This window comes from Hypomesus nipponensis, chromosome 19 (assembly GCF_054491055.1).
Source record: "Hypomesus nipponensis isolate SF chromosome 19, ASM5449105v1, whole genome shotgun sequence".
Taxonomy (NCBI): Eukaryota; Metazoa; Chordata; class Actinopteri; order Osmeriformes; family Osmeridae; genus Hypomesus; species Hypomesus nipponensis.
In genome coordinates this window covers 16,217,685-16,245,548 of record NC_140379.1, presented here as the reverse complement: position 1 = coordinate 16,245,548, position 27,864 = coordinate 16,217,685, and the positions used below count along the sequence as shown (strand labels likewise).

General features: G+C 44.5%; 3 protein-coding genes and 1 long non-coding RNA gene across 8 annotated transcripts in view; 3 read left to right on the top strand and 1 right to left on the bottom strand.

Annotated features, from left to right (window-relative positions):
• Nucleotides 1-115: 115 nt before the first annotated feature.
• scube2 (signal peptide, CUB domain, EGF-like 2) lies at nt 116-15,996 on the top strand. The gene is made up of 23 exons (XM_084682429.1): nt 116-307; nt 780-896; nt 1,160-1,285; nt 1,644-1,778; nt 2,984-3,109; nt 3,220-3,336; nt 4,041-4,130; nt 4,788-4,904; nt 5,043-5,165; nt 5,522-5,638; nt 5,879-6,001; nt 6,408-6,524; nt 6,812-6,901; nt 7,101-7,223; nt 7,893-8,060; nt 8,450-8,656; nt 11,454-11,624; nt 12,386-12,553; nt 12,894-13,055; nt 13,318-13,515; nt 13,830-13,982; nt 14,092-14,171; nt 14,658-15,996. Exons 1-23 carry the CDS (start codon nt 220-222, stop codon nt 14,802-14,804), a joined length of 3,063 nt encoding a protein of 1,020 aa, XP_084538555.1. The 5' UTR covers nt 116-219; the 3' UTR covers nt 14,805-15,996.
• Nucleotides 15,997-16,094: 98 nt separating this feature from the next.
• tmem9b (TMEM9 domain family, member B) lies at nt 16,095-18,710 on the top strand. Of its 2 annotated transcripts, none has more exons than XM_084682427.1 (5): nt 16,095-16,352; nt 16,688-16,779; nt 16,967-17,075; nt 17,245-17,379; nt 17,533-18,710. In XM_084682427.1, the coding sequence occupies exons 1-5, from the start codon at nt 16,272-16,274 to the stop codon at nt 17,638-17,640; spliced, it is 525 nt and encodes a 174-aa protein (XP_084538553.1). In that variant the 5' UTR covers nt 16,095-16,271; the 3' UTR covers nt 17,641-18,710. The 2 variants fall into 2 exon arrangements, with proteins under 2 accessions (XP_084538553.1, XP_084538552.1); XM_084682426.1 differs by having other exon boundaries at nt 16,099-16,352; nt 17,485-18,710.
• Nucleotides 18,698-27,043, bottom strand: LOC146247224 (uncharacterized). Of its 2 annotated transcripts, none has more exons than XR_014732267.1 (2): nt 26,962-27,043; nt 18,698-18,825 (listed from the first exon to the last, which is right to left on the bottom strand). It is a non-coding gene; the product is annotated as an uncharacterized LOC146247224 (long non-coding RNA). The 2 variants fall into 2 exon arrangements; XR_014732266.1 differs by lacking the exon at nt 26,962-27,043 and adding an exon at nt 19,745-19,894.
• dennd2b (DENN domain containing 2B) overlaps nt 19,915-27,864 on the top strand; it is a 42,611-nt gene continuing 34,661 nt past the window's right edge. The window contains exon 1 of one of the 3 annotated variants that reach the window (XM_084682406.1): nt 19,915-19,937. The gene's annotated coding sequence lies outside the window, so the exon portion shown is untranslated. Of the gene's footprint in view, nt 19,938-23,552; nt 23,750-27,864 lie in introns of those variants that run through there. The other 2 variants (XR_014732263.1, XM_084682404.1) reach the window with 2 other exon arrangements.

Here is a 27,864-nt window from a genome sequence, read left to right as displayed (position 1 = left end):
TCTCTCTCTCTCTCTCTCTCTCTCTCACTCTCTCTCTCTCACACACACGCGCACACACACACACACACACACACACACACATACTCACACCTTTTTTCTTTCTAAAGCCCCTTGTGAAGTCGATTGACAGGCAAGAATGAAAATGAGGCGGACACTTGGTCACGACTTCAGTGCAAACGCGTCCTTTTGAGGAGACCTCTAAACTTGGATCATATCACCATGGGAGCTATTTGTATTGCAAGGGACTTCTGTTTGTTTTTGCTCTTGTTAAATACTCGCCAAAGCGCAGCGCTTCCAGAGAACCGAGGTACGTTTTCTAAGTTTCATAGACTGATTTTACGCACGCTTAAATGACGGTTTGTGCTCATGTTGTTGTTTTCCCAGTGAATGCGTTAGTTTCCAACTACTACATACCTGTGCTGCAGAATTACAGATCGATTTCATTTATATGATATACTACAAATACTGCCCTTCGAACCAGTCAGTGTTTTGTGTTTGTGAAGTAGGCTTTCACCGACTAACCTTTTACGATGAGAAAATGTTTGTTTCTAGCATCTTATTGGGAATTCAGAACAAATATTCTTCTTAGTGTGAATATAAAATAAGATGGATTCTTTGTAAAAAAAAATCCTATCCCATAAACGTTGGACAAACACGATAAAATCCAATTAATTATATATTCCTTTATGATTGGTGATTGGATATGGATTGCAAAGCCTTATTTTGAGATTATATAAGTATGTGGTATTTTAAAACAACCTGGTGTGATTTCAATGCAGACCCATGTGCAGAGGGAAGTGATGGCTGTCACATTGACGCTATTTGTCAAAATGCTCAAGGCTCATACAAGTGCACGTGTAAAGCAGGCTTTAAAGGGGATGGTAAACACTGTGAAGGTAATTATATACTCGGTAATTACGGTGAAGCTATGACTCCTCTCATCAGATTACTTACACATTAGGTGATCCTTAAAGTTACAACATACACATTCATTTAAATTTCCCCCACTGAAATTAAACATGACAGTAACTAGGCTACACATAATTGATTTCGCAGTATTCACATATATTTTGTGTTCAAACTGTTTGTGGCTAGTTTTATACACCAAATACTCAAATGGCGACCCTTCATCAATCTTGAATTATATCCCGTTTCTTAGACATTGATGAATGCGATATGGACTACAATGGTGGCTGTGTGCACGAATGTAACAACATACCAGGCAATTATCGTTGCACTTGCCATGATGGATTCAATTTAGCACACGATGGACATAATTGTCTAGGTAAGAGATGTTTAACTATAAAGTGTGAAGGAGTATAATAGAAGTTGACAACCTATTCAAATTAATGTCACATGGTCGTAAAAGAAAACGCCAGGACTGGTGCTGTATTTGATAATTAGCATATTAAATTAAGACCGTTTTTGTGTTTTACTTCGTAGAATTATATTATTGAGCAAAAATCTAACATAACAGTTCGTCATAGGCTTCGTCTTAGTTTACCTTGCAGATTTGTGGCAGGTAGCTTAGAAAACTCTTAGCTGTGTTTGAAATGTTAGTTACAGTAGCCTGCCATGTCTAACAGGTTATGAGGAATGGATGTTCATGGTTTAGAAATGTTATGTTTTGGTTATCACTGCAGATGTGGATGAGTGTGTGTTCAACAATGGAGGATGCCAGCATACATGTGTCAACACCATGGGCAGCTATGAATGCAGTTGTAAAGAAGGATCTTTCCTAAGTGACAACCAGCACACTTGTATTCAACGTTCTGTGGGTGAGTGACTGCAGATACATAGATCATCCCCCGTTCTATCCAGTGCCATGGAAACAGTCAGTCAGTCTGTCTGTGTGCGTGTGTGTGTGTGTGTGTGTGTGTGTCAGTATGGGTCTGTGGGGGTGCAAATGTATAAGCCTTGTCAGGGGCACAGCAGTGAATTATGGAGCTAGTGATCAAATGTTCACACGCAAAGTGGTGATTGACAGCAGAATGAGGGTTGACAGCTTTTAAGTCGGATCCCATCTCAGGCATTATCTGAAGCAAACCCACGCTGTGGGAAAAGAAGTCCAGTGTCCCTAGGAACAACACAAGTTAATAACTGCAACACTTGGGCCTTTGTGGCCTGTGTCATAGATGAGAATAAAGCTCCTTTTTTATGTGTCGGCTGCTTCTTATTATTGTTGAGATGCAAGTGCTTTCCACACCATTGTTTTTTTCTCTTGGCAAACCCGCCAAACGCCTAAACCTTTAAGGATTTGCTGTGCATGTAGCAGCAGTTCCCAGTGGTTTGGAGGGAAGAAGGCGAATGATTCCTGGACGGTTAATAGGTCTGATGAATATGGTTTTACTGTAAATACCACAGTGTTGCTTTACGTCAAAGTATATTCCTAAATCATACAGCTGTGGGGAATTGCCAGGAGTAACTCGAATGAACAGGCGGATGTGTTAACAGCTAAACAGGACAGAAGCCTAAGCTCTTCAACATCTACTTTACCTCAGATCCGTTCAGAGAACAGCTCCTTGGCTAGATCTGCCAGCACTCTCCCTCCGCCTTTGAGGGGGCTCTCATTCATCCTGCTGATGTGGCTTTGCTCTTTGTTTTGAATCGCCTCAACCGGCTCCATTTGGAGCTGCACGTTTAATGGGTCCACTGCCCTCGTTTGTCAGCCAGATGAATGGACCAGGCTTCCCCGAGCAGCAGTATTGTTCTGTGCCTAAAAGGCCTGTCGCAGACCTCAGGTCAGCGTAGAACACCGTTATACGACGGATCAGAGGCCAACTGTAAACGGCATCGCCTGCAGATTATGAGTGTAGTGGTGCTGAACATTCAGTGTGTTTAAGTGCTCTAATTTTGTGGGATTGTTCGGCTGTTGGGGCTGCGATAATTTAGTATTCAAGCAGGTTTTGAGTCTCTCTCTCTCTGTCTCTCTTTGTCTCTCTCTCTCTCTCCCTCTCTCTCTCTCTCCCTCTCTCTGTTCCAGAGGGCCTCAGCTGTATGAACAAGGAGCATGGCTGTGCTCACATCTGTAAGGAGACTCCCAAGGGGGGCGTGGCCTGTGAGTGCCGCCCGGGGTTTGAGCTGGCCAGGAACCAGAGAGGATGTATCCGTACGTGTCGCCGCAACCCACCCCCACCCAGGTCAAACACACATACTGTACAAGCCAGGCGCCTCGGACATAAGCTGACCTGCGGTTCTTTGTTGTTGTTATGGGTCTAGTCACCTGTAACCATGGTAACGGGGGCTGCCAGCACACCTGTGAGGACACAGAGCAGGGGCCAACGTGCAGGTGTCACGTGAGGTACACCCTGCTTCCTGATGGGAGAACCTGTGTAGGTAAGAGATGACCTCCTGCACCCAGACACTTTGACACAGTTAACTGCTAACTGCTGATATTAACAGCTTGTGTGCTGTTTTCAGTGCAAACACCGTCCTGCTTATTGAGACTCACGTCAACTCAACTCAAATCAAATCCAATTACATTTGTACAGCCCTTTTCACGAGCAGTGTCACAGAGGGTTTCACATGCACCCATGGATCTGCACCTAAACCATCCTACAAAAAAAAAAAAAAAAAACTCAAGTTAAGTTGTAAATGCAGTGAATGAAATAGTTCCTGTTTTGGAGCAGCTTTCTAAGTTCACCTAACCGGATGACTCATCCGTATTTACACCCCGGCCACACCATGGTTGGGATAAGGATCAGTCATCAGATATGTGTGGAAGGAGTAGGGGAGGCCTGTTGGTTCAGCCAGCAGTGTGTGTGGGCTCCAACATTATCACTGCATTGTCTCCTCATCCATCTCCCAGCTCCATGTCCTGAACTATCTACCACACACAGAGATTGTCCATATTGTATGGCTCAGGAGTAAACATGCTGCTGGTTACAGAGAGGAAACACACACATACACAGAGAGAGGACCCCTCGCACTCTCACTCAAAACCATAGTTACTGTATCAGTCTATCCAACGTTGTGCTAGATGTGACGTTCTGAGTCTCTGTGTGTGTGTGTGTGTGTGTGTGTGTGTGTGTGTGTTCCAGAGCGAGACGAGGCCACCACCGAGCCGTCGGACCACAACGCCACGTCCTTCGCCGAGGTGGACAAGCGGGTCAAACGCAGGCTGCTTATGGGTAAACAAACACCGACACCATTACAAGGAGTACCTCCAGCTCTGGGACAACACAGGGAAACGGGCTCTCGAGACACTACAAGCCAGGCTAGTGGTTCTGTCAGTCTGACTGCTTGAATGAGTGTGGTGGGCCGAGCTGCCAGAAGCCAACCAGCAGTGTTTAGGAAGGAGAGAAGTGGATGGTCAGTAAACCAGGGCATTCCTCAGGCTTTGGAGCAAACTGTGAAATGACTACGGACTCACACTTTCTCGGCTGTGATTTCTCCCTCTGAGGAGCTACGCGTCTCTGACAGAGTGGTACATTTCACATGTGTACCTTTGGTTTTGGACAGGAGTGGTGTTTGGTTGTCTTTAGCATTTAGGACTGTCTGTCATGTGGTGCTGTGCCAGCATTTTAACATAGTCAAACAGGACTCGGTCGCCTTTATAGAAAGCACTACACATTGCCCTCCAAAGTACCACATTATTACGGACAAGGTTACTACTTAACAGTGTCTGTGGGTTTGATGAATGCAAATAGTTTATAAGTACACATTGGTGTGCACGTATCAAAAAAGCACACCCACCCAATGTCAATGCAAGTTCATCGAGTTGTTTAATAACCCCTCCCATGATGCTGTGCGTGGAGTGTTTATTCCCAGTGTGCCTCGTCTTTCAGAGACCTGTGCTGTGAACAATGGCGGGTGTGACTGCACCTGCAAGGACACATCCACGGGCGTGCGCTGCAGCTGTCCTGTGGGCTTCACACTGCAGCCAGACGGCAAGACCTGCAAAGGTCAGACCTACAGTCAGTCTCAGCCCCCCGCCTCCATCTCATCCGACAGAGCGTGCATACCGCTCAGCATCGCCAGTCAGCCGAACGCGTCCGTGGCCTTCCCTTCAGGCAGCCGTCTCACGATGTTGTTTCTCTCAGATATCGACGAGTGCGAGCTCCACAACGGTGGCTGTGAGCAGTTCTGCAAGAACACCATTGGCAGCTTCCTGTGTCACTGTAGGAAGGGCTTCAAACTGCTCACTGACGAGCGCTCCTGTCAAGGTAGGCTTCGTCATCGGCCCTCTACCCGTATGAGAGTGTGCTGTGTGTCTGTGCGCGCGGCGTGTGTGTGTGTGTGTCCTGGGAGATAAGACAGGGTGGGACATTCGCACACAATGGTGCCAGTATCGACTTGTCAGATTCCTCTGAAGATCCTTAACGTGCGCTCAAATACGGCTTAACGTTTTGGCCACATTCCCACAACGCACACAGATCCCTCGGCAAGTGAAATCCCCAATACCTCATGCGAATCCTGATCAAAACAACTATTTGATGCGTCTGGCTTGTATTCCCCTCCGGAGGGAAACCTTCTTAACGAGGCGTGTGGATGACTGTCATCACTGCACTTTTGATTGCAGATATAGACGAGTGCTATTTCGAGAGGACATGTGACCACACGTGTGTGAACTCCCCTGGCGCTTTTGAGTGCGTGTGCAACAAAGGATACACCCTGTACGGACTGGCCCACTGTGGAGGTAAGAGGGCAGCATGCCATACACCGCCTCCATGTTGACAGCCACTGTCATGTTCTCTCGAGGAGAATCGATGACCTAGATCGTCACCGTTCGATGCAGTGCATTGAAACCACCGGACAGTGTACTGAAGACAATGGCATTCCTGGTAAAGGTTCTGGGTTGGCCTTCAGGAAATCAGAGACACATGGCGATTATGGATGGTGTGTAATCATGATATTGATTTGTCTGCTCTGTTGTCAGATGTAAACGAGTGCAGCGTGAACAATGGAGGTTGTGAGCAGGGCTGTGAGAACACCCTTGGTGGGTTTGAATGCCACTGCCACCCTGGTTATAAGCTGCACTGGAACAAAAAGGATTGTGTTGGTAAGACAGTGCCCACAGATCCTATGATGTGTGTGTGGTGTGTGTGGTGTGTGTTTGCATGTGTACTCTGTGATGTGACCTCTGGGGAATGTGGAATGTCAATTGATTGTTTTTTTCTTTTTTTTTTTTTTTGCGAGTCAGTCTTGGGGTTCCAAAAACAGGAGATACTTTGAGTTCAGTTTGTTTCCTTCTTCTTGGCTCTTCTGTCTTAGTGTTTCGCTTCAAAACAAGGCCAGAAACCCTGAAAGTCCTTCCTGCTGTTTCTACTGTCTCGTGTGACTCCTTCAAGTCTCCTGTTTCTCCTTTACCACTTCCTCCTCCTGCTCGTCTACTCTCGTGCTTCCTCCAGTCGACCACAGTCAAACGTTTTCTCTTTACCTCCGAGTTTGTTGTGGTTTCTATCTAGAGGCTGAGGGTTTACAACCTGCACAGCCCCCCTCTAAACCTACCTTGAACTGCAGCAAGCTGGAGGGAGGTGACAGCTGCTTCCTGACTTGCCAGTCCCAGTTTCACATCAGCAGTGGTGAGTTAACCTGTCACTCAGTAGCCAATTGAATTCAGAAGCGACCTGAAACAGCCGTTCTATCCCAAAGGTTCATTTAATTTGTTTACGCACAAACTTCTCTTTTCTAAAATCAATGTACAGTATGTACTGAGGTTCTCTGCACTCCCTGGGTTTCTCCAGTTAGCGACGTGAGGCTGCATAGCAGCGCCTCATGTTCCGGCACGCCGACTGTTTGCCGTTGGCTTTTGTGGCCCTTGCCTTTTGTCTCGGCTGGCCTGTCTCATGGCCCCTGTGTGTGTTTGCAGGGACTGGGGATTCCTATACAGTGACCTGTGGAATGCCTCTGCCCTGCCTGTCTGGAGCACAAAGGAACAACAGTGGCTCGTATTGCACGGGCAAGTACACAACATCACCGAACTGCAGCAGACCGGAACACTCCGTGACATCAACAAACTCGCAAACACTCACAGGGAAAACTACTTGACACCCACTCAAGCTTTACATTTGCTCAGTACATAGGGACAATATGGAGGTTGAGGCTTTTTTCCCTGTTTGTCTTGGATTAACGAGCTGTTCTTCCCCTTTGTTGTGTAGGATCCGAAGTGTCAAGTGTTCCACGGATTAAGACCACGGCCACTTTTAAGTCTGGCCCGGGAAAGTGCAACCTGAAGCGGAGTCAGGACAGGCTGAGAGAGGCCTTGAGCACAGCTCAGTCAGGTATGGGAGTCCTTCACACCAAGATCCTCCGAATAGGGATGGCAGATTTGAATTACAACAGTTTCCTGTAACTGTGATGAAACAATGCAGGTCTGCCCTCCAAGTGCCTACATTTCAACAACAATGTCAATAAAAGAAAACCAGACCTTGGGGCTGAGCAGGAGGAAACTGTGAGGGAGCCAAATATGAAAGAAATATGTGGGGGAAGTAGTATGGTCCAAAATGTTTTGAATGTTTCAGCACTGCACATTGTCTCACAGTGACAGGGGAAAATGTAATTAGCCATAGCATGCCTTTCAGCTTGGCCCTACCCAGCCATCAATCAAACGGACTTCCGATTGTTGGATTATTTTGTTTCTTCAAAAGGTTCCGGCATGGTGTTTAACATCCCTTAGTGTCATATGAAAAGACACAATTGCCTCTAGAAAAGGGACATTCTCCTAGTCTCTTCTCCTAACCCCCTCCTCCCTCCAACACTCCATCCAAAAGAAACAAATGGACTGAGAAAAAGACTGGATGTTCAACCCCAAGAAATCACCGTGGCTCAGAGCCAATTTTAGGATTATTTATTCATTATTCAAGTATTTGTTTGAAATATAATTCCCATAACCCGTTTCGACAAAAAAGATTGAGGACCGAACACTGAATTGTTTGTGTGTGTGTTCACAGACAGCAGGTCACCCTTCACAGAGAACGTCCAGTTCAGTTACGTGAGCCTGCACTGCGACTCGTCTGGCCGCCGTCTGCGAAGCCGCCACGGCAGGAAGGCGGGGGAAGAAGACGGCTCCTCCATCACCGCCGAGTTTGAGCTGGATGTGAACCTAGAGGAGGTAACAGGTTGGTCTCTCTGCCCTACCTGCCTGTGACCTCAAACCTCGGGGTCGCACGCTGCCACCTGTTTCCCCTCTCTCTCTCTCTGTCTCTCTCTGTCTCTCTCTCTCTCTCGCTCCTGCTGTTTTTCACTTAAGACAACGTGTTAAAGTATCTCCTGTTTTGACGTGGCTGAGGTGGTGGTTTCTGGGTATGGGAGACTGGGAGGAAGTATTGGGGTCTCCTCGGGTTGTTCAAAACAGGCTGTGCGAGTGGATGTGCATGAGTGTGTTTGTGTGTGCGCGTTGGGTTTGCCAATCCCAGTCGAGCACCAGTCGCCATCTTTGAATGTGCGTGTTGGGATTTTGCAGTGTTCGTTTTCCAAAGCCAGCTTTGGTATTGACTGCTTCTCTCAGCAGAGAGCTGTGACCTGGGCTGTGTTCGTCGACGCTCAGAGAAGAGACTGAGGAAGACCATCCGTACCCTGAGGAAGTCCATCAACAGAGAGCAGTTCCACCTCCACTTTGCCGGCTCCGACTACGAGCTAGCCAAACGGCTGGCCCTGCCCGTGGACCTGCCAGAACACTGTGGGACAGGACAGGTGCTGGTGGACCGAAAGTGCGGTGAGTGAACCCCCTTCACAGAGCGAGCTGTGTCTCTCTCTGACCGATGGACCACTGCAGCCCAGTAACAGGCAGTCCTGCTGAACACACTCTGAGCAGCGGCTCATAGTCATGTCTTTAAGTAATTGAAATAGTCCATGCCAGTGATATATATTTAGACATGTTGGTTTAATGATTTGGGGCAGGTGTTGGCCAGATGACGGCCATATTTGGGCGCAGACGTGCCGTAATGAGCTGCTGAGGGGAGGGAGTTGGGAGCGCGAGCTCGGAGAGAGAGAGAACAGAGAGGCTGTTGTTGACCGAGAGATCTTCCAGCATCTCCGGGGGATGAAGTGCAGCCCAAGGTGTGATGGTGACTCCATGCTCGCCGCTGCACCCTGGTCCTTTTGCATTTGACGGCCCACGGTGGGGAAAACATCCATTAGCTTTAATGGCACACTGTCAACAGCGAGGGAGGCTGGCATGTGTTTTCTCTGGCTCCAACTGGTATGCCCCCAGTTTGGGGCCTCACAGGCAGCTTAGCGCTGTCGGCTTTCCGCCTGGCTCTGCCGAGGCCTATATGAGAGGCTGAGATGATTCAAAATACCAGCTTTCGAACCGAATGGTCATTAATTTACCCCCAAGACCCTAGTCTAAACCTAGACCTACATCTGGCTGCACTTTTCAAGGCGTCTCTCCACAAAGAGGGGTTCTGAAACAGACCTTCTCAGTAAGCAGGTGACTTTCTCTTTCTGGCATGGGTGAGGTGTGATCCTGAACTTAAATGACCCAATACTGTGTGTAAGTTTTATCGACTGTATCTCCTAAGTCTACAACGTTTCTTCGACAAGGTTGTCCTGCACTGCAATCCTAGATCATCATTAAGCTGCCTGTTGGACAAGGCAGGGGTGCAGACATGTAATTTGGTAGAGGGGCTGAAAGGGAGCCTTAACCCTCAGCTCTATAAAGAAGCTATATTTTTTTTCCTCCACCCCACCTCCCCCACTGGCTTAGCTCACTAAGTGCAGTTTAGCCCTTTCAGTTTGCCCACTCCATTGTAAATCCCATTGGGGCTCATTCTCAGTGCCTCAGTAGGGTAAGAAATCCCCCCACAACATCAAGCTGTCCTATGAGAGAACCGGCCAATGTACATTTCCCATGTTGCTATTTAAAGTCATACCAATAGTAGTCAGACAACTCTAACTAGGTAGTTTGTGTTAATATGTTTTGCACGGCAATGCCTCTATCTTCACATTTGAGTGGAAATGTATTTTCTAAGTCGTCATTTTGACTACTTAGTGGCTTTTGTATTGAATTCTGCCAAAATCGTTTTTTACTATCGTGTTGTGCATTGAAAGGGGTTTAATGTGTTACTATAAACAAATCAGTAGACTAGAGCATAGCTTGGTGTCGTGAGGTGTCTGAGATGCTGTGAATTAGTCCTGAGCATGGAGCTGCTTTGTGAACACTTGTGTGCCTGTCTAGTCTATTAGAACAGTGTTGTGAAGCTGTTTGCATGTTTGTTTTTGCATGGGAGATGTTTAGGAAGTGCTGTTGATTCAAGCTGGCAGTTTGAGTGCTATATCCCCCCTCAGCCAGGGCCACTCTGCATGACCCCAGCCACTAAACCGCTGAGGAGAATTGACTTCAGCTACACCATGGGAATCAATTAGCATCAGCTGTTTGGGCCTCTGCTTGATAGGCGCAAGAAGCGATTTGGACAGGCAGAATGGGGAGATTCAGAACCATGACCCCTTTTATTGGGTTCAGCTCCTTACTACTGTGATACCATAGTGTTTGCCTATGTCATCAAATAGGCAAGAGCTGGGGATTTGAATAGAGGTGAAAGGTCTTTTAAACCTCTTTGGGGCCATCAATTCGAGGACTCTATAGAATTGCCTCTTTGCATCTGAAAGGCTTCAAGGTTTTTTTTTTTTTCTTCTCACTCTCACTCTCTCTCCCTTCTTTCCCTCTCTCCCTCCTTCAAATAAAAGCTGGAGGAGACAATGCAATGGTGGCTCCTTATGGTCATTCAGCATAAACAAAAGGCAGAAAAAATGAACTGCCCTTAAGAGAATTACATTTTCTTTCTTCTGAAGAAAGTCTAGCAATTTGCCGAGGCATATATAATGGCGGTGCATGAAAGCTTGGTCAATGTTGCCTCATTAACGGTAGTTCTCTCTCGAAAAACAGCTCAGATTCTACCGAGGGACATTTTGAAGCAGAGAACAACAACAAAAAAGATTTCTGCTTTTGAGAGAGATGATTAGGTACTCAGGAACATGCTTGACATCACCCCCCAGACAGACACAATAATTCACAAATTAATTACAGGTGCCTTTGCTAGAAGGTAGAAAACCTAAAAGAGAGAAATGAGAGCCAATGGTGCACATCCCTATAATCAGGCCTACGCAGTCTAGAGAGATAAGAGGCAAACTACCCTTTGACTTGCCCTGGTGTCTGCTTTGGTAGGGGTGAGGGTGCTTATGAAGGTATTAAGAGCTCTTTGGCGATGCGCTGCCGTGTTATGTGAAGTATAAGAGTGTGTTTGATGTGGGCCACTAAGGCAGCTGTGGAGGAGCTCTGTGCTCTTATTTGTCTGGATTTTTTGCATAGCTGCATCAGGTCGATTTGCAATGCCTTTTTAACAGCTTAACACTGGGCCTCTGTGGCGCGCTCGGGTACTTTGTGTATGCGTGTGTCTGCGTGTGTGAGGGAGAGAGGGGGAGAGCTTTGCTCTGGAAGCCGTGTATGTGTGAGGTGTGTTTTTTGTGGGCAGCATCTTTATCCAACCCTTCTGCTTCATTCGCTCTGCTAGTGAGCTGCACGGCTGGAACGTACCACGACGGGGATCAGGGAAGGTGTGTTCTGTGTCCAACTGGAACATACCAAGATGAGGAGGGCCAGATGTCTTGCGAGCTCTGTCCGGGGCCCGAGGTGCATAGAGGTACCAAGACTGTGGGAGCGCGGAACATCTCAGAGTGTGGGGGTAAGGCACGAGACAGCACCGGAACCACCATACACAGTCCAGGTCAGAAGATCAAGAATTAGGGACCTTTATCGGCGTGCTCAAAAGCAGATAAGACTAACTTTGGTCTGCCACTGGAGCCAGAAAAAAAACAGTTTGTGTTTACTCAAATCTTTTCAAAAGCAACCTTTTAAAGGTTTTTTACGAACCCCGTCCTGTTATGTGTATGGTCTCCCCAGAAAGGAGTGGTGCCCTGATAAGCATCTCGCCAGCAGATGTTCTGCTTTGTATAAAGTCTAGGAACTCTCAGCTTACAGCATTTTAAGCCCTGTTTGAATGAAACAGGCACACACCCGGCCCCTGCCCATTTCTGAATAAAAGAAAAATAGAGCCACCACTTTTTTAGCTCCGCAAACACTGTTATCACGGCCAGTTTGTGGCTGAATTGTCTGATCCCATCTCCCGCTTCTTTGAAAGATAGACTAAACAGAGAGCCATACAGCTATCGTTAGAGTCTCTGGGGCAGCCAGTTTGTTAAAGCCACTCAGAAGATATGAGAGGTTGTTCAGAGGAAGATAACAGGCATGACATCACCTGAATGACATTTGCTCTGGTCCTAGATAGTCTTGCAATGACAGAATGCCGGGCGGTTAACTCCCTGTCATTCCAATTCATAGGGGCTATCATGTAGCAATGCAGAACATTGTTATTGACCTAACAGACTTCAATATGTGTCTGTGTATTGCTATATCAGAACTGGCCTCATACTCTTGTGTTCCTAGGTCAGTGTCTCCCTGGCCAGTACTCCCACGACGGCTTCCTGCCCTGCTTCTCCTGTCCCCTGGGCACCTACCAGCCTGAGGTGGGTCGCACCTCCTGCTTCCCATGTGGAGGGAGTCTGGTCACCAAACACCACGGAGCCGTGTCCTTCCAGGAGTGTGAGACCAAAGGTGAGGGGGGGGGGTCCTCTTCACGTTCCGGCTGCACCAAGCCCGGCTCCAGAACTGTGTTTGTGTGCACCAACGCACCACCACTAACTGACGCGTTGCATTGTAACATCATGGTATCATGTAAGGAAGGCTGGTGGAGGATTCTAAAGAGTTCCATGTTTCTTTATTTGAAAGGGAGCTCTACTGCCCCCTGCAGCTGATGTTTGACGCTAACAGACCCAATCCGAGTTCAAACTACATTTGACACAAGCACACACACACACGCACACACACATTCCAAGCTGTATTTGAAGCCCTAATCCAGTGCAACTTTATTTTTGTTTCCGTTCTACTCATGTAGTCCAGTGCTCCCCCGGACACTTCTACAACACTAGTACACACCGCTGCATCCGCTGCTCAGTGGGCACCTACCAAGTGGAATTTGGTCAGAACTACTGCACCGCCTGTCCAGGGAACACCACCACTGACTTTGACGGCTCCACCAACATCATGCAGTGCAAAAGTATGTTCAGTGTATGAATACGCACGATGGCTTTCTCAAAGAGAAGGACAGAGAGGGACTGCATGTCTGTATCGAATGACTTTATAGACTTAATAAAACACCCCAGAGAGTAAAGGACAACACATAAACCTGGCTCAACTCTTGTCTTGGGACTCACGAGAGCCATGTTGCTCGGTGACCCAAATGGAGTGCTGCTGCATATAATTGGCGTTGCTGCCCTAGAACAGCGTAAACTATTTGACACCATGCTGTTACCTCACAGACCGGCAGTGTGGAGGAGAGCTGGGAGATTTCACTGGCTACATCGAGTCCCCCAACTACCCGGGGAACTACCCGGCCAACGTGGAGTGCACCTGGACCATCAACCCGCCGCCTAAACGCAGGATCCTTATCGTGGTCCCAGAGATCTTCCTCCCTATCGAGGATGAGTGTGGAGACTACCTGGTCATGAGGAAGAGCTGTGAGTGCTGTGTGTGCGTGTGTGTGTGTGTGTGTGTGCGTGAAGGTCAGCAGGGTGTATCATGGTGCATGTGTGCGAAAGTGTAAGTGTCGAGTAATTGTAGGTGGCAATAGGCCATTCATTCACGTTTTGGGATTTGAAAGACGTCAGGTCTGGCAGTTGAGGCCGCATAGCATGTTAGCACCTCTATGAGGTGATGCACCTACAAAAGGACAGAGCTTAATGCCCTTATGAGGTTTCAATGTAACATTAGGGCTCCTGGTCTTAATGGTGTTCTCGTGTCTGACACATGGACGTATTTCCCAATTGCACAGCACTTCCCAACTCTGTGACAACCTATGAGACGTGCCAGACATACGAACGGCCCATTGCTTTCACTTCCCGTTCCAAGAGGCTGTGGATCCAGTTCAGATCCAATGAGGGGAACAGTGGGAAGGGCTTCCAGGTTCCCTACGTCACCTATGATGGTAAGAAACACATGTTATCTGGGGAAGGGCTTTTTTTCTCCATTTATGAATAGCAGAGATTAAAAAAAGGGATACATTAACTAATGCACTGCCAATCTATGCATTTCAGAAGACTACCAGGAACTAATAGAAGACATAGTCAGAGACGGAAGGCTTTATGCATCGGAGAATCACCAGGAAATTCTCAAGGTGAACACTGTGCTCTATTTACCCCTAATGCATAGGACCTTGCTCTTTGTATTATCCAGTCACACTGATGTTTGCATATAGGGCCCTCTTGTGGCGACAATATTGTTTTCTATTTCTATCTATTGTTTTCTATCCTTTGAGTCCCAAGTCTTTTTTAAGAGTAATAATTCTCATACCTGAAAACATCACCAAAACAAAACGATGTGTCGACACCAAAAATAAAATTGAGTAAAAACAACAATGAAATGGCCTATGTGACAATGAGGATTATATAATCCTCATTGTCACATAGGCCATTTCATTGTTGTTTTTACTCAATTTTATTTTTGGTGTCGACACATCGTTTTGTTTTGGTGTGAGAATTATTACATTACATATATATATATTTTTTTTCCTTAGACTCCAGTTTCTCTTTATGGATGTCCTCTGTTGACATACTACAAACTATATTTATCATCTTAACTTGTGTGTCTGTATCTTTTGCAGGACAAGAAGCTCATGAAGGCACTGTTTGATGTGTTGGCCCATCCACAGAATTTCTTCAACTACACAGCACAAGAGTCAAAAGAAATGTTCCCCAAATCCTTCATCCGATTCCTACGCTCCAAGGTCTTGAGATTCCTACGTCCGTAGAAGCTATTCGTTGCCACCAACTTACTCTGTGGAACTTTCATGAACAGTTTCCATCTTAGTTACTGGCTTCAGCTTTTATGTTCTCCACTGACCAATACACACATATCTTTGAGTTATCCTGTCCTATGAGGATTGATAACAAGAGTGGACTGTACACTTAATGTAGTTATTTTGATTAAACAAACCAGACATTTCTCACAGTCATTTCCTGTTGGCCCTTAAGGAACGCGGTTAGTTCTGGAACAAAGTGGCAGGTTCTGACACCACTCCTTGCTCTTGCTTCCGCAGGATCATCAAATTATGTGCTTGAGCTTGTTGAATGTTAGGCTGATTCTGAATAGTCTTTTCAATGTTTGACTCTGAAGTTGCAAACCGCTTCAATATTCAACCTTTGTTTGGTGATGCCCAAGAGCTTCAAGATATCCTTTAGTTTTCTAGCAATATGAATGCATCAGTTTGAACACTGGTAAATATATTCATGGAAATTCATGATGTATCTATATCTTCACCAATAGCATAGAAAGCAAGTGTCACCTGACACTAGTTATGTGAGATTTATACTGAATGTCAACCAGATAGATAGTGTGTACTTATAACATACTTAACAAGTTTACTGTTTCACATTTAGAAGATAACTGGCTGAATGAGATGCAAAACAAATATAGCACAAATGTGACCTTATCCTGGGAACATTATAGCACTACAAGGAATGTAGTGACACTGCAAAAGCAATTATTCCTATGAATGTTTTGTATATGATGTAAAAAGTCTGTGATAATGATAATGTATTGTAGGTAACTGCATTCCTGGTATTAGTAGTTCTGACACATTAACACATACTCACATGTATGGTGGCTGCTTCAAGATCATGTATAATTGTTTTTTTCTCTCGAAATCATGGTTTTGCCTTATAACTGGACAATAGACAAGACCTTGCTCTGTCAAATTACTAATGTACCAGGACCACCAACAGCTACCAAAGACACTGTTCACTCACTAAATGGAGTGATGGAGTAGCCTTCATACTCAAGTAGACCATTACAAGGGTGAGGGAGTGAAGTGAGGGAGTGAAGTGAGGGAGTGAGTGGATTGTAAAATAGAATTGCTCTATATTCACTTATGTTTTAGTAAATACATGTATGTCTATATTTTTTGTACATTTAACATGTTGTAAATAAAGCGAATAAAAGTATTCTTGTGTTTTGGTTTCATACCTCTTTTACTTTTATGCTAAAGGAATAATAAAAGGCCTATGATTAGTTCCGGTTGTACCGTACTAGTGGGGATATTATTCATGGACACAGGAAGACGCGCATGTAGTCAGCTGATTCGGTTTTAACTAGCTGCCTAGCTAGTTGTGGGCTCATAAGTCTTTACAGTTGGTTCATAGTATCTTAGTAAAGTATTTTGCAGGTAGATTTCACCACATACGACCAAATAAGTATTCTCGAATCGAAACAAAGGAAAATGGTGTCTTCCGTCGCTGTCCAACTGCTCTCAGTTGTTGTTTGTTTTCTACTTATGTCAACACAGACAACGGATGCCAAGGCAAGCTAGGCTAGGATGCTAGAACTAGGCTATATTGATTTTTTATTGCAATGGCATGTATATTTAAGACGCACGTAATTGGAATGTAACATCTTAACTGTAAAATGAGTTTGCTAGATAAAGTCAGTTTACACGAGTACTGGGGTACTGTAACGTAGCTAGCCTAGCTACTAGCGTTAACCTGCTGTCGTTTGATGTTAGCTTCGTAAAGGCAATCGGCCGTTTAAGTCGCTTTGTTGTTGACTGTGGTATATCGTCCCTGTCTGTCGCAGTTAACTAAATAGCAATCGATATAATTATATTATTAATATTACATTATTATTCTGATCCACCAGAATTCAGAAGACATCCGATGTAAATGCATCTGTCCACCCTACAGAGATGTAGAAGGACAGATCTACAAGCAAAATGTTTCATTGAAGGATTGGTACGTCATCACGAACACTGCCACAATTACAAACATGCCTCCAATAAAAAAGAAAACATGTACCAATACAGCATCTGTACTTTTCTGTTGGTGCCTTTGACTCATTTCCTGTGAACCTTTCACAGGCTTGTTGTTCACTGCTTTAAGTACTGTAAACCAGTGAGATTGAATTTGTGTTCACCCCTAGTAACTGTCTGCATGTTGTGGAGCCAATGCCAGTTGATGGCAACGATGTGGAGGCATACTGCTTACGTTGTGAATGCAAATATGAGGAAAGAAGCTCTGGAACCATTAAAGTAAGTTCAGTGTGGGGTTAGTCGATATTTAATTAAGCTGAGTTATTACACACACAGACTACAGGTTGTTAAAGCTACACCACTCCAACACATTCTATAAGATTCTTTGACAATTATAATAGCCTTATAGTCAGTGCTAACCATAATGTACATGTCTACTCTGTTCCAGGTGACCATTATCCTCTACTTGTCTATTTTGGGCCTGCTGCTGCTCTACATGGTGTACCTCACCCTGCTGGAGCCCATGTTGAAGAGGAGGCTGTTTGGACACTCCCAGCTCATCCAGAGCGATGACGACGTTGGGGTGTGTGCATTTGTATCGACTATGTCGGCGAAGGGATTGGGATGAGGGAACTTTCTAGACTGATCGTGCTTCTGACATGCCTTCTTCTGTGTGTGTCTCATGTAGGACCAGCAGCCGTTCGCTAACGCCCACAACGTGTTGTCTCGTTCTCAGTCGCGGCCCAACATGTTGAACAAAGTGGAGCACGCTCAGCAGCGCTGGAGGAGGCAGGTCCAGGAGCAGAGGAAGTCTGTGTTTGACCGCCATGTGGTGCTCAGCTAAACGGGCCTTGTAGGAAATGAAGGCACTGGAAGAAGCAAATTCACTGTGACTGAGCCCCTCCCTCTCCTGTCTGATTTCTCCCATGCATCCTCATTTGTGAATGATTGCTCATTTGGAACTGTGCTCGATTGTGACTGATAATATGTGTTTGGGAAGTGATCATAACAAAGGATCTCTGTCAGATTGGTTACATTGTGGTGTTTTGATCAGAGATTTTCGACATACTGCCAGTGTATAATAATGTATTAGGGATCTGTCTTATTTACTAATAATATAAGGAAGCATTTTGTCACTGCAAATAGTAGTCTTTCACTCTCCAATGGATAATGCTAGCAATTTGCACAAGCTTATGTTCATCTTGGCTGATAGTTGATGTCAAGTTGTATAAAATTGGAGTATATGTTGCAGAAAATGAATATCAAGGTAATAATGCCTACAAAAAATGTCCTGCTGCGGAAATCACATACAATTCATAAGAATTTTTTTGTAATATATCCTTTCAAAATGCATGTCCTCTTTCCTGTATGAACCTATTTTGACGCTTTTAACTATCTACAGTAAATTTACAGGCAATTGGTCATTTGCTTGCACTGTTGTAAACACTCCTGTCATATTTCCATATTATTTGAGGGAATCCGGTGTGCATTATATAGGATGAAAATATATCATTCAATGTCGTCATTTCATAATAGTGCAAAATCATATATAGGCCTATTCCAATAAGATGCCTGTTACTGTAGACAGATCCCAGTTTTACTGTCTAGACACATTTTGTGTGCTGTGCTTGTCATCCTTTGAGCTCTTATTCCTTAATTAAGATGAATCTGACACCGATCCTAAATTCTCTTTTAGTTCTCTGCATAACTTGCATTGTCTCATACTTACATTAGACAGCATTTATATGACCATGTGTCAATACCACTGGATTGTGAAGATTTTGTTAGATATTGGTGGTAGGTGGATGGTTGCAAATGTGCGGCTAACTACTATTATTGGGTTGATTTAATGAAAGTGTTCTTAACTCTTGTATCTGTGATACCTTCAATTTTGAAATACATTTCTGAAATATTTTGGCAGTGTTTTATTTAAATACAGATGTAAAATTTAAGCAGTTGTACAAAATAGCCTACTTGTAGTTTTCTCCTGAAGTTTGTCCACTGGGAGGCGACATCCGAGATCAAAAACCTACGAGAAAAATCTATCATTAATTAGGACTAATGCACAGTGCCCGTGATGCAGTCAGTGATTAAGATGTCAGTGAAACACACAAATTCCATAAGTATAGAAAGTGCATAGCGACCGTGATAAAATTGGTGGCACACACACAGATTCCTGAAATTAAAGATAGGGCACAGTGCCGGCGATGATGTTGGTGACAGATTTCTGGAATAATAGATAGTGCAGTGCCTGTGATGCAGCTGGTGATGATCAGTGTCCAGAAGGCTGACATTTTGTCCAGATATAGTATCAAATGAATGGCTACTTCTGGACATTGGCTATTCATTTGATACTACAGCTCCGGAAAAAAATGGAGACAACTGCAACTTTGTCTTTCCTTTCCAAAAAGGATGGAAGGAGAGAGAGAATTTTGAGTGTGGAACAGAATTCATTTTAAGAGACCACTGCAAGTTGAACCCTTCTGTTCCTCACTCAAAACTTTCCATATCTAAGTTGCGAGACTTTATTGGACACTGGATAAAGTCTCATTCACGTTACTCTGGGAATCACTCAAACACACTGGTGAAGCATAACACTGCCTGTGTCTCAGTGTGCTAGAGTGTAGGTTCTGAAATTCTTGGGCTATTAAATTAATTCACGGTGCATGCAGACATGTCAATCGCACAATATTTTGCAATTTTGAGGAGGAATCTGCCATTGCTGCTTGCGGCCATATTATTCTTTGGAATTGTAGGATTAGGCTACAACTATCAAAAGTTATGAATAGAGATCAGCCCACAAAAATCTACAAACTATTAACGGATATCAAAAAAGAGTAATCATTGTTTGTCAATATCACATAATGTTGTTGTTATAGTTAACATTTGTAATCGATTTAAACATGTTCAGAAGTACTGAAATGGGTTGTATATTTAATATCACTAACCCGAATGACTTTCACAGAGTGGCCGTCATCGTTTCCTGTTCTCTCAATTTTTTTCATTTTTTCTTCATTCCATGCCGTTATACAGACAAGATTAGTCTGCGCAGAAATCAGATTGTACTCGGTTTGAGAGCTGCAGTTTTGCTGTTAAGAATGGACTGTTGAACAGAAAACCGCCCAAAACTGAAAAAAACTGGTGAGGTGAATTTCATTGAGTTTATGCCAAATTATTTGCTTAAGAAAACCATACATTATAATAGTATTGGTGGTTCCAATTCAGCACCTAATGAGAAGTTTGTATAATCTTCGATTCAACGAAAGATTTTCAAAAACTTTTCATATTTCTGAGGTTATGGCTTGTTGCTTCCTGTTATTTGTATATTCACTTTGAAATGCAATATTGATGCTCTTAACGATTGTTTTTACAGTCATAGCAAAATACTGAACTATATCCAATCAACCGTGTTATATCGTGAACGGTAGGGGGCGCTTTAGTCCTTTTTATTGACGATTTTGGCCTCAAATGGAATTATTCGATTGGTTGTCTACCTTTGTTACAGTAGCCTTCTTGAATGATCAAACTACACTTTTTGTTATAATTTGACATCTGATATTTTGGGGAATAGTCTATAGATGCTATGTGCTCCAATCAGTACTATTCCAGCTAAATATTGCAAATCATGCATAAAGTGGTTCTGTCATAGTCAACCATTATAAACCTCTTGGAGTTCTTCACTCGAAGACTGTTGCAGAGCTTTCATTGTTTAGGCCGCTATTATGACTGCTGTGATCTGGAGAGAAATATTTTAACGCCACAGAACTCAAGATAGTGGAGGTTATCTGACCTTCTGATACAGTTACTCTGTTGTTTGTGTTCAAACTGGAACTGGGGGACTACCCCTTACTTCTTGAACTGCATAATAATGGCTTTTAATGATTGAATCAAGAAAAATATACTTTGTTGCTACTTTGTTCATAATGAGTGGTGGTATTGTCACAGGAGTAAACACCAAGTGTTATATTATTGCTCCCTTTTTTATTCCCCAATCCTTTAATTCTTGAGAATGTAAATGTCCAAGAAGGAAGCCAATGTGCTTCATGTCTCTCTCCTTCCAAACTGTAAGGTTGACAGCTATAATATCATGAACACGTTGAAGTGATGGAGACAAGGGACGTCAAGCTACAGGTATCCTCTGCACATGAACACTGTGCACAGTGACCTCAGCTTACACCGTATCTACACCAACAAGCAGAACATACTGGGTGATCAAGGAACGATCAACACACATCCTATGAATGAATGAATTCATAATGGAGATATTTGTTCATGGAAGCTGCAGTAGCAAAGGTTTTCAAAGTCTCATGGATGGCTTTTGTAGCAGTGCTTTCCATGGGTCACAGACTTCAAATGGAGTCCATATGAAGAACACAACCAAAAGACGCTTTAGTGGGGCTTGGGGCTGTAGCACTTATTAGAAGTATGCATAATCAAACACGTTTGAAACAGCATAGATGTCTCTGTTCTACTGAATGGGTTACTACATCTGTGTTTCTCTCCTATTCACTGAATAGAAATGATATCATGATGCACGTGTACAATACATGTCAATGGATGACTAACTGAGTGATTGACAAAATACGCGAGTTCTCCACCATTCAGTACTGTGTACGTTTTTTTTCTCCTCCTGAGAGGCCCTGCTGATGTGTGGTTTTCCCCAGGTAAACTACCAAGAAAACTGAAAAGGAAAAAAGCGCTGATGAGTCTCGTCCCCTCCCTCATTGTTGGTTTACTGTATTGCTGGCTTGAGGCAGAAGTTCTGAATTGGTGCTCCAACCTGATAGGACTTGACACTGACGTTTGCCTCAGGATCTGTCTTGAAATGGAATATGCTGCACACTCAAAGAAACAATGCCTACAGTACATGATGGTGGGCAGCAGATAAGATAGATTCTCCCCCAGTGCTGTTTTCAGCTCTGAGGCTCTCAAACTGCTTCTTGGGCTTGACCATGCTCATTTCCATAGCTCCCTTGACCCGCTGACCTTAAGCTATTTAAAATCTCCACATGCTGGAGGACAGGATCTCACAGGAATATTTTGTGGTCAGGGTGTGGTGAATACTGAATAGAACACTCCAAAGAGGGATACTGTTGAAAAGTTCTGGGTCTTTTGTGGGTTTCCTCAACATGTCCAATGTATCCTTCACAAATGTACACAACATTGAGTCAATGTAACACATTTAGTGTACGCTGCGTGTTTTTCTTTCTTTCTAAATGGCTTAAACAGGTGTAAAATGTAGACAGTTGGGGGCTTTGGGGAGATTATTTTGAAACAGATTTATAGCATTAAAGCTCAGTGGACAAATTCCTGAGGCCAAGCATTAAAATGGGTTAGAATATCTGTAGAATCTAGCACTAGACAAGCAACAATCATTCTATGACCAGAAGAAAAGGATTTGTCAATGAAAGTTGAAACGGCACTGGCTGAGTTTCCCATGTTATGCTACAGCAAGAGCAAGGTAGCATATGTACAGAGAATTAACCCTGAAGGCAGTGCTGCTCGATAGCAGGGAACATTCCAGAAGTATCAAGTTTAGTTTGGGTTGTGCATTCAACAAAATGGAGCATGTAAGTTTCCCTTTGTCTCACATGCATGCGTTCCACTGAGCGATGTTGTGTCTTCAGTCTGTTCAGTTACTAGTAGTCTTTCCACGAGGCTTTAGAATATATGAGAGGAGAGCTCAAAGGGAAGCTACACAGTGACAAGACAGTGGATGTCCTGCAAATCTGATGTTATGTGCTGTGATGACCTATGCATGTTTTGTGACTTCCCCTGTTCCCAAGTCTGTCGGGTGATAGGCTGTCCCAGTGGACGGACTGAATTAGACCACAGTGTGGATAACGTGCTCATGATCAAGGAGAGGAGACACTGGGATTCATTGGAGTCGAGTTGTTTTGTGGGAAAGGGATTTCATAAACTGCCAGTGCTGTAGGGCTATGGCGTGCCTTTCGCTTTGGCTCGAAATACCATACAGTTTTTATGTCTGAAAACGTTTCTAAATTGATCTGCATGTGTGCTTGTTAGTTAAACTTGATGGCCCTACAAATGTGGGCACAAACATTGCATGGTATGATTCCTTCAAACCACAGTGATTGCAAATGAGTCTGTTTTGCTTGGATGTGGCCCCACACTTAAGGAAGCGAAAAACAGACACATTCTTTTGGTATGGTGATCTTCCTAACAGTGCTCATATACCCTTGGGGATTGTTTAGTCCGGTCAACATGTTGTTTCCCAGTGTGTTGGGATGACTGAACAAGTGATTAAGCCCCAAACCCAGCCACATCAACCAGACAGTGACTTTTACACTGTAACCCCATAGGGAATACCACCAGCTAATAGGCTACATTAAGAAAGGTGTGCTGCTTCGATATGTGTTCATGTAGGGCCACATGTTTGGCACACAGAACTTCTGATAGCAGGTGCTTTACTGGTCTCTTGATTATTACATTTGAAGTTGACTTCATCACATCCCCATAGGATGTTTCCTAGAAGCATTTTACCTTCAATAGTTTAGCACAATGAATTTTTGTGTAAAACAGATCCAGAATGGGGACAACTTGATCATGACACTAAATGATATTTACTAAAGGCTGTCCAGAGAAACTCTATAGACTCCACCTTAGCTGCATACAATAGACAAGAGAGCCTGTGGAAACTCGTGGGACTGAGGGGAACAGCGCCAAATCCAGACTGAAGTGGGGGGCAAACAATCTATCTCCATAGAAACAAGTCCTGCCCACGCCTCTCCAGCAAGCTCAAGGAGACCGAGAGAGAGGGAGAGAGTTTTGGTTAGGGAGACATGACTCCCAGTCCAAAGCTATGAGTAAGAGGCAGGTTTCCAACCTATAGGCTATTCGAGTTTTATAGCAATTTAATTTGCGGATTGCAATTCCATTGAATGGGAAATTCTACTTTGAAGATGATCATGGAAGAGAGGCGGTACTTTGAGGTAAAGTTAATCGCTTTTAAATTTGTTGCGGGCACGATGTATCGTGGAGCTATATTGTCCGAATATACAGTTCTCGCTCAACATTGGCAGTTCATTTTAGCGGCTGCACGAAAATCAAATATCAAATGTAACGCAGACTCTATAGGTGTGAAACAACTTTCCGCTATGCAGTTCTACATTCAATACAGCCATCTATTATGTTGATCATGTTTTTTTGTCTTCGTTTTTTTTCTTATCATATGTAGCTGGCCAACTTCTTACTGGCAAACTAGCACCCTCTGTATAACACGCGATGATATAAGAAGCGTTAAATACCAGGTTTCAGCTAGAACTGTACTCTCTCTTTTTTTCTAATCTCAGAGGGGCATCTCTGCAAAGATACACTTCTGCCTGGGCCTCCTGCTATCACTCCAAATACAGACCCTGCAGCTGCAAGCTCTTTTTCTTCAACTTTCCATGAACAGAGTGTCTATTGTGCACATCTAACAATGACCTCTCCTTCCAGCAGGACTGGGTTGTCAGCACAAAGCTGGGGAGGCCCCTCTCTGTTCCCTGTCCAGGGCTTGTGTAACAGGGGTGAGGAGGGTGGGATGTCAACAGATGCTTCAAGCTGTCATTATCAGACATGTTTATGTTTCATAGCCGATACACAATTAATGGGTGATCTACAGCATGCCTATGTCAGACTCACCCTAGTCGCCACACCAATAGCTTTCACACCTCCCTGTCCTCTGTCATAGTACACACATCTGTATATTCATATTATAATTTAAAAACATGAATCTGTGAAATAGAATGCCAGCCCCACTTCAGACCCTGTCTACATGTTTATGACCTCACATCATTTTCTCGTCATTTCTGATCTCGGCCTAATCATGGCAACCATCCCACTAGCCCTTTACCAGAACTACTAATTGTGATACAGTGTCAAAGAGTCTTGAACAGGGGCTCAGTCTTCATTAACATCAATGAAGGTGTTGTTGTGGAGCGGTCTTGCTCCCTCTGTGGTTGGAGGCTCATGAGGAACCTTGTGATCAAGTACAGCCATGTCTTTGGGAACCCAGGCCAGAAAACAGCCAGGTCTGAGTCTGTGTCATTGTGATGTTTAACTTTAGAGCCTAATCTTCATATTCATTGTGAGTGGTAACATAACAGCCCAGTTCAACATGATACATTGTTTTATTATTGATGCCGACCTGTTATTATCTATCAAGTAGCTTGCTGTTATGTCTCGTTTGACCCGATTCTTTCGATTACACAATGTTGTGTTCAGTAGACTGAAGCCAAACCTGCTCTGAACGATGAGCAGAAGTTGGAACATCAGGTGGAACTTGTGTTGAAAGTCAGCGGAGCATCACTTGTGCTGACTCCAGTCTGTCGCCCTGCTGTTCCTCCTCAAGCTCATTTCATCTCTGGCGTTTGCATCTTAGGCCCACAGCGAGAGTGAGGAAAACACAGCCTCCGGTCATCTTCAATGTTAACTTCAGTTTAAACGTTCGTAACTTTTTGAAGTTCACCTGGAAAGGTACACAGCGATGTCGTTCATTAGACTTAATGAGCGTGGTCTGGGACCCTGTCCTCCATTACCCAGTCTACTCCCTTCTCTTGTTCATCCGGCCTTTGTTACCACAGGAACATGTTCGACACCGTGTGTCACTTCCTCTCGTGTGTTTGGGTTTGGAGGGAAGGAGACACCTTTTATCCACTGTTGTGTGCGGCACTCTACTCTGTCTCAAGTGATAGGTGGGGTACTGTCTGAGTGTCTCCCTGTTCAAATAGCACCGATCCCATGTCCTCCTCCTTAAACGTTAGGATTGCAAATACTCCCAATGTGGCCTTAAGTGTCTTTCCTGGGGACTTAAACACCTGTCGAATGGATATTCAGGATGGCTGGTGCATTCTTTGAAGCTCACTGGCCATGCGAAGGCTCTTTATAAGGTAAACTTCCTGAACTGCAGGGAAGTTGACACCTTAGCTACAAATGATACTGGATTACTTGCTAATTCTGTAGCATAACAACATTCTGGTCATGAAGGGACGTGGGAAAAAGGAATGATGTTTTAACTCCTATCGAGATCTCCGGCCATTGTTATTTGGGCTAGAAAAATAACCCTGGCTTAAATCTGGATTTTAGATACTGGCCCTCCTGCTTTCCTCATTCCTTGTAAAGTCAATGCCTGTGTGTCAAAAGTCATCTGTGTGACACACATCCTAACCCCCCGCAGCAGCTCCAATGGACATAAGCCTGTTTTCCACATGCCAGCCTCGACAGCTGTGCATGCTCATAACCAGGTTGCACAGATCTTTTTTTTCTCTCCTCTCGTTTCCACAAAGAGCAAGTCTGCTATTATGGCCTTGAAAAGGAGGGAACTGTAAGCAGCTGAACGATAGAGAGAAAGAAAAGAAAGAAAGAAAGAAAGAAAGGGAGATGAAAAGGGTCTCTTTAAGAATGGCTTCCATCTGGCAAGTTGAGCCAGGGCTACAGTGGCATGGACCTGTGGGTATTGTGCTGGTGTGTGTGTGCAGCTGCTTTCAGCAGCGTCAACTTGGGGCGCCCCCTGTCCATGAAGGAGTGATACCGGACAGTGTGAGACTGGCACACACAGCCCTCTGAGAAAAACAACCATCCCTCGAGCCACAGAGCATTCTTCGGCTCAGGAAACCCTGTTGTCTCCTCAACCCTGGCACTGAAACTCAAGTCAAAAGGAGACAAAAGCCACCCTCTCCTGTTGCCTGTGTGGGAGACAGGGCTGACTGCTGACGTTAATTACCACCAGAGAGCCATAGATTCATGTTGAAGGACCCCTCTGAAGTCATGCTTGTCAACAGAGATATCTGTCATTTTTTCTCTTCTCAACCTAAACACGACGTGCTTGCTCCATGACGACAAGCAGCATATAACACACATCACATGTAAAGTCTGTGTAAAGGGCTTTATAAAAACCATATGATGTTATGTTAGGGTTTGAGTGTCCAGTGCAGGTCCTTGCTTCCTCTTTAACATATATATTTATATAGTAACTCAATTCCCACTCTTGAACTCTCCCCCTGGCTGAGACACTTCCAAATCTGTACTTGTCTCTGAGAAATGGGTCATCCTAAAGAGGTTCTGAACCCAGCCTGGGTAACAGTACAGTTCTACCCATTCAGCCATGTTCTTCATCGGGCTATGACGTCTGGAAAGAGTTGAGAGTCTCCAGAGCGTTCCGTACCTCTTTCTGGCTTCTTGGCTGTCAGACAGATCCATGGTGGTTTGAAGGCCTTGGAGTCAGCATGCTGATCAGCAGAAACACCAGCGCCTGTCTCCCTGCGAGGTGGAGGAGAGGTGTAGCAGACAGGGGAGGGGGAACATCGGAATTAGAACACTAACTGCTTCTATTTTTGGAGGCCATTGTGTCTGTTGCTTGCTTTTCGACGGGGATGTGGCGGGGTATGGAAATCAGAAGCAGAGGCGGCTCCTCAGGAGGTTTTAACAGTGGTTCTGCCTTATGGGAGAACAATCTGGAATACGTTTTCACAATCCCAGACCATGGAAAAGTGCAGTGTTCACCAAATCAGACTGCAGTATCCTACGGTGTCAGCGAGTGCCAGGTGTTGAGTGTGCACATAGTCGAGTGTAGTCTTTGTTGGATGAAAAAGAAGACCTTATCATTGGACCCAGGTGTTTCTGCCGCGCTCCTGTTCATTCACCCAACCTTTGTATGTGTTGAATGTGGACCTTGATTGACAGGGCAAATATTAGCGCATACCTGTGCATGACGAACAGTTCTATGGGACAGTTGACCTGTTAGTGCAGACATGCTAGGGACCTCTGACCTGTGGACATTCCACCCTGTGGCTACACACAAACACACACATACACACACACACACAGCGTCATTTGTGAATTTCAGTCACCCGATAAAGGGATTACTTTTTAACCACATCTGCTTAGAAGGGCTGACTACAAAGCTCTTCTCTGTTACATCCTTAAGTGTCTCAGAGACACGTTCCTCATGAATATCAAACTGCTCAAACTCTACTCGACTGTCCATCATGGTCTGCTTCTTAGATATTGTTTTTCAGATGGGCCACACTGAGGCTCAGAAGTGTAGAATTGGAATCAGACCTATTTT